This window comes from Colossoma macropomum, unplaced genomic scaffold (assembly GCF_904425465.1).
Source record: "Colossoma macropomum unplaced genomic scaffold, Colossoma_macropomum, whole genome shotgun sequence".
NCBI classification, from domain to species: domain Eukaryota; kingdom Metazoa; phylum Chordata; class Actinopteri; order Characiformes; family Serrasalmidae; genus Colossoma; species Colossoma macropomum.
In genome coordinates, this window is record NW_023494791.1 from 25,005,040 (window position 1) to 25,011,039 (window position 6,000).

Genomic DNA, 6,000 nt, shown 5'->3' on the forward strand with positions numbered 1-6,000 from the left:
TATTAACAATACCACTTCATGTGGAAAAATATACATAATTTTCCCCTTACCCCAGAAGTAGATTGGCCGAGATATGCTTTGCATCTTTGGTTCCTTGCTCCTTTAGGTTTGCACTCCAGTAATAAAAGCTGAGCCAACGCATAGCATCCTCCAAACTGCATGCCTAAATCATCACACAGTTGCCTGACACAGTATAGCTTATAACTTATATATTGATATCATATTACGCTACAGTACTGCTCAAAAGTGAGAGACCACCCCTCTTTGATTTAATTTCCAGTCAAAACAGCCATAAAGTACACGTTTTTCATTTTTTCTGAAGAGATTGGATATAAGATAATCCATTTACATAGATAAGGGGAACACCAAGGGAAAATAAGTGAAAAAAAAAAGTACTTCCCAAAACTGGTGTGCTCTAAACAACTATGCAAGACCTAGCAGACCACCAAAACTGTCACCAGATAAACAAGACTTAAAGCTTTCTTTTTTGAGAGAGAGGAGAAAATCAAGCTCCACTCTTGTTCTCAGATCTGTTTCTGTCCATCCTTCCACTATGAGAAACAGCTCAATGCTATGCATCTGTAAGACGTGTGGCTGTCAAGAAGTTGTTACTGAGAAAAGGAAATACAAAAGAATAAAATTTGCAAACTAAAGAAAGAAGCTGCTGGCATTGTCAGAACAATGGACTGACCACTCCAGAGTCCAGACCTCAACATCATGAGAAGCAGAAAATGCAACCAACTTCTAACTTTGAAAGTGCTACAGGTTGCCCCAAAAGAATGGATATTTTCTGCTTTTTTTTCCTGATGCTGAAAAATGGATAAGTTGCACTAAGTTTCTGTTTTGACTGGGAATTAAATAAATGTAGGGTGGTCTTTGATATTTGCACAATACTGCATTATATATTCTATAATTATTTCAAGACATACCAGTCAACCATGGCAATACTGGTAATGTTGTTATAAAAACAAAACATATGAGATAGTTAACAATGACAGTTGCACTGTAAATGCCTAAAGCCTTTAATACTGAAATATTTCCACAGTGCATAATTCTGATTGATCTCTACATTTTTATAGATAATAGCAGATCACACAGCATCAGAATCCAAATAATCAAGTCTGTTTACTTAACAACTCTGCATGGTTTGAGGCAAATTCGCAATGATCTAAAGGTGCAGAATACGATCATAATCCAATGCACTTTCTGTCAAATTCAGTGAATATTTATTCACAGTCTGCTAGCTGTCTGTTCTGTGTGTGCACTGGAAAAAATCTGGTGTTCGTACTCAGCCCTGGCTCTGTAAATAGGAAATAAACAAAGTTTCTTGGACTGAGCCACACAACACAAATCCAGCCAATCAGCAAGAGGGGGTGTTTGTGCTTATGTGCAGGACAGAGAGAAAGGCACGGGCTAGTACTGAACTCCACACAGTGTCAAGAAGGAGAGGCGTCTGAATGTAACTGCTGCACCACTTTAAGGTGGTAACATTAACCTATTTTTACTCTTTCACAGAATCAATAAGTCAGTATTGTTTTGTCCCATTTGTGCTAAGAACTGGTTAGCTTTGCATTAGCAACTGTAGCAACAGTTTGCTAACCCATAACCAAGCTAACATTAGCTACATTATTTGCTGTGTGGTTCTTTGCTTTATCATTACATCTGTAACAATGGAGGCAATGAGGCTGGATGCAAGTGCGAGTTGCTTTTATTTAAATGTCATTTTACAGAGTCCAAAAACTGATTTGCAGAGGTAATTAAAATAGCAATGTCCATGATAAAACAAATGAAAGGACAGAACAAGTGAAAACAAACTAATAAAATAAAAACCTAAAAACAAGACAAATGAAAAAGCAACAGGGTCACATAGATAATGCCAAACGAAGGAACCAAGCAAACTTAGGGGGTATAAATACATGGAGAGGAAACAAGATACACCTGGGACTATTGAGAGGGAGGGGTCACAGACCAGAGACAGGTGGGACAAATGTTAAGGAGGCAGGACCAGGAAGGAGACCCAGACCAAAACAACAACAAAAGCACATGGCAAGATACACAAGGGAAGGTAAACAAAGGCAGACACAGACAGAAATAAGGAATGACAAGGCAGGACAAGACAGGATATTAAAACACCATGGTATTTGTATAACATTTGCAAAGGGTTTTACGGCTACAAAGATCTAAAAAAACAAGTTTGCAAGCCCACTGTCATTTGCCTTGGCAATTCAAGAATTTGGAAAGGTGGAGTTTCTGAAGGAAAACTTCATCATTGAGTTCAAATATCAACATCATTCATCAGAATTGTATGCTGCACCTTTAAGCATGCAGTTTACACAATGTTAACACGAATAAATAAGCTTCTATTACTTGTTAGTACATTAGCCTCAGAGCTCCAGTGCAAACCTAAAGAAGAAGCAAATTTCAGGCAACGAACATGTCATGGCTGATTAACTATATCGGGAGTGGGGAAAATTTTATACATTTGACTGGATTTAAATAAAAAAAAACATGAGTAGCTGTCAAGAGCAAAAAAAATAGTGTCACATTTGGAACAAAACAATGTTTCTCCACAAAAGTGTACAGGGGAAAAAAAAATAATTTCAATGTAAGTAGTGTAACAGGATTTTATTTTAAGTGCTCGTTAGACTGTTTAATACAGAGTAAAGAACTGCTGGTGTTTTCAATTTAACAAAAAGTGGAGATCTGACAGCAACAATGTATAAAAGTATCAGGTCCTATATTTTTCAAAAATAAGAATTAGCTGGAAAGATAGAAAACATATATGGATTATTCTACTGAATTGGTTTAAAGTCAGAATTCAAAAGCCATTTTCAACTTTTAACTCACTTGTACTTCAGACTAAACCATTAAGATCATTAACAAAATGTAAAAAATCATATCCTATAGTTGTCATTTCTGAATTAAAATAAATCAGAATTAGCTGGAGGTATAAAAAGCATATCACTGTTGTCAGAAGAAAACCTCGTATCTCCAAAATGATAACTTTACAGGAAAAGAAAAGTAATTTTTGGCCATTTGTTTTGGTCCAATCATCACGAAATTTACACACAATGCAAAAGGCAACGGGCCTTTTCAAAGTATGTCAAAAACTGAAAAACGACAAAAATGGAGATACAAAGTTTTCTTCAGAAACACAGGTTAACAGTACATGACAGAACTGTGTTTGTGAGCTATTGCTCAAGCGCTCTCAAATCAAATTTAATTTGGACACACACAATTATGCCCTGTTGTTCATCTGGTAAACACAGTGAAGTGCTTCAAACAAAACAAAGCAAAGCATTCCGAGTCCTGCAGTGCAAAAACAACACCTCTGACAGCTCCTCTGTCACTCATTCCAATAAAAAAGCTTGACCAAGAAATAACACTTTGGTCTGCACCTACTGAGATTTATAATGAGTCTAGTGCCAACTTCACTACATTACCTTTACACCTCAGTCCATCTGATCTCTGTCAGTAGAATATGAATTTGAATGTCTAGACAGGTATAGACTGTAGACTGTAAGGCTAAGCCAGACAGAATGTTTTTTATGTGAGCTGCTAGAAGTCTGGGAAAGAGATGACAGTTGATGAATAGAGAGAGAGAGAGAGAGAGAGAGAGAGCAGGAGAGAGATCTGCAGTAAGAAACAAAGGCCACCACATAATGTTCTTTATATGTCAAGTTATATACCACCCTCCACATTTATACAATACTGTGAAAGACTTTCCTTCATTTGGTCACTATATTCAACAAAAACTGAATGTAGGACACACTAACAGCATAAGCTAAGTGTAAGTGCAGCACTGTTTCTTTATGCTGGGAGATTTATAGAATAATAGCGAGATTGTTTCAATTTTTTCAGATGAAAGAAAAAAAATGAATGAAGATGAAGAAAAAAGGACATGAATCACATTAGATTGGCACCTTTTGGCTTCCTTTAACTTTTAATGAGTTTTCACTTAAAGCATTTCCATTCACTCAGGCTGTTGTGAAAACTAATGTGACTGTTATTAACGCCACATTTGCTTCATAAGCTCTTTCACCTACAATCAATTAACTTGCTTAATGTTATGGAGTCAGCATTAAAAGCAAGGTAGCATAATAGTGCAAAATAGCTGCAGCTTTTAATGTCAAAAGCAACTGTTAACGAAACAGAAAAATATTTGCTTTCCTAAAAAGACTAAACTTTTTATCCTATTTTGCTGCATCTGTATCATATAATCGATTAACAAGGACAATATTTGGAATGTATTGTTAAGTGTAAAAGTTGTTGTTGTGAAATTGCATTACGTGGATATATATTCCAAATGTTCATTCACAGGAATTCAGCAGCTCCACTCAAATAAGTTCATTGTTAATTATACCACACCTTTCCCTTCATATAGAGTTGGCATATACTGGCTATGTTATTATAACTTAAAATGCAATTGTTGATTAAATAAAATTGAAAAAAAAGTTTATCTATGGATGCAAATAAGAAAAGTTAAACATGAATCAGTTTTAAGTACTTCAGTTACTTAAAGGCAACACAATTCATTTATTTATTGTTTATATATTTCATCACTCTACATGTATTACATCATTGATACAGTCATGTATCTCCATTTTTTCCTGATTTTTGTTTCTTAACAGTCTTATATGCTGTGTATAAAGTGATTTGAAATGTTTTTGTTTTACATTAACTTGCACTGAAAGTTAAGAACATTGTTGACTTCTGTAAAATTACTTTTTTTTTTTGGGCCAGTAATGATTCTCAATTTGTACGTTTTTGGGTGTTAAACCCATTAATTTCTTTTACAAGTGTGTTTTGAGTGAACAGGTTTTGTGTTCCCTACTATACAGAAGTGGTAGATGGAGATTAGGTTGAAAATTGCTGGAATATCAATTCACTTGTATAGTGCTTTGATTCAAGTAAGCAGATGATGAAAGACAACAAGTAGTTTCCACTTCTTTATGTTTGTCTTTGTAGGAAAGTGGGGTTGTGTTAGACTGTCATGTGTTTGTATCGTTTACTATGTGTGTGTTATTTGTATGCTTTGTGATAATGTTTGTGGGTTTGAGTTTACTGACACAATGTATATGTGTGACAATGTGTGTATGCATGTTTATAAGAACATCAAAGTTCAGCTACAGAGTTTGTGTCACTGCCAGAGAATAAAAAGGTTATGGTCACGTTTGAACCTTCCCTAAACTATATCATTATCCTCTCTGCGTGTGTGCTGCAGGGCACCCCCGGCTGTGATTGGCTGGCTGCAGAAGGGCGTATGGTGATGAGGATTGCCCTGCATGGCTGGCGGAGTCCATGTCAATTTCCACACTTTGTGAGCAGCTCTGTGGGAGACAGTTTGCTGTACTGGAGTTTCTAGACACAGCAGACTGAGCCACACTGGGTACTATAGCTTTTATTTTTCATGTGTGTCTCTGTCTTTCACTGCCTCTGTCTTAATATTCTCTCTCGTTCTCACCCTTTCTCTCTCTCTTAAAGCATACGTAATCAACGTGCAGAGCACACAACAAATATTTCAACTGGTTCAGGCTCCCTCTTCACTTAAACCCAGGTTAAAAGCACAGAGAATAAATAAAGCACTTTTGGAATCATTCCACATACTTAAATAACAGCAGCTGAAGCCAAATGGAGAGCAAACAGCAGAGCTTACCTGTTGAAAAGGATGAAAACAAACAGAGGGAACCAGGAAGGGATCACAGTCATCATTGCAGATGAGAGCAGGTGTCTGCTAAAGTCTATCTAGAAGAGAGAGCAAAAGGAATGTTAAGGCCCTCAAGAGTCATGCCTGTTTGGAATATGCTACCGATCAAAAGTTCGGTGACATCTAACTTTTCAAAAGAATGTTTTCTTTGTTGGTTTGTTCAAACATAGAATATCAAAGACTGTAACTTTGCTCAAAAGAGACCTGGTTAGTCTTTAATACATTTCGAGAAAGCAGCATTATCTATGTTGGGGATTTAGACACCTCTGTGGGAGAAATGTATAATTACAAGC

The 6,000-nt window shown here is 36.3% G+C and overlaps 1 protein-coding gene across 1 annotated transcript in view; it reads right to left on the reverse strand.

Moving 5' to 3' along the window:
* Nucleotides 1–5,739, reverse strand: part of LOC118809957 (gamma-aminobutyric acid receptor subunit pi) — a 41,661-nt gene extending 35,922 nt beyond the window's left edge. The window contains exon 1 of the mRNA XM_036573475.1: nucleotides 5,657–5,739. Coding sequence (XP_036429368.1) covers nucleotides 5,657–5,712 — 56 coding nt within the window. The 5' untranslated portion in view covers nucleotides 5,713–5,739. The remainder of the gene's footprint in view (nucleotides 1–5,656) is intronic.
* Nucleotides 5,740–6,000: the final 261 nt, after the last annotated feature.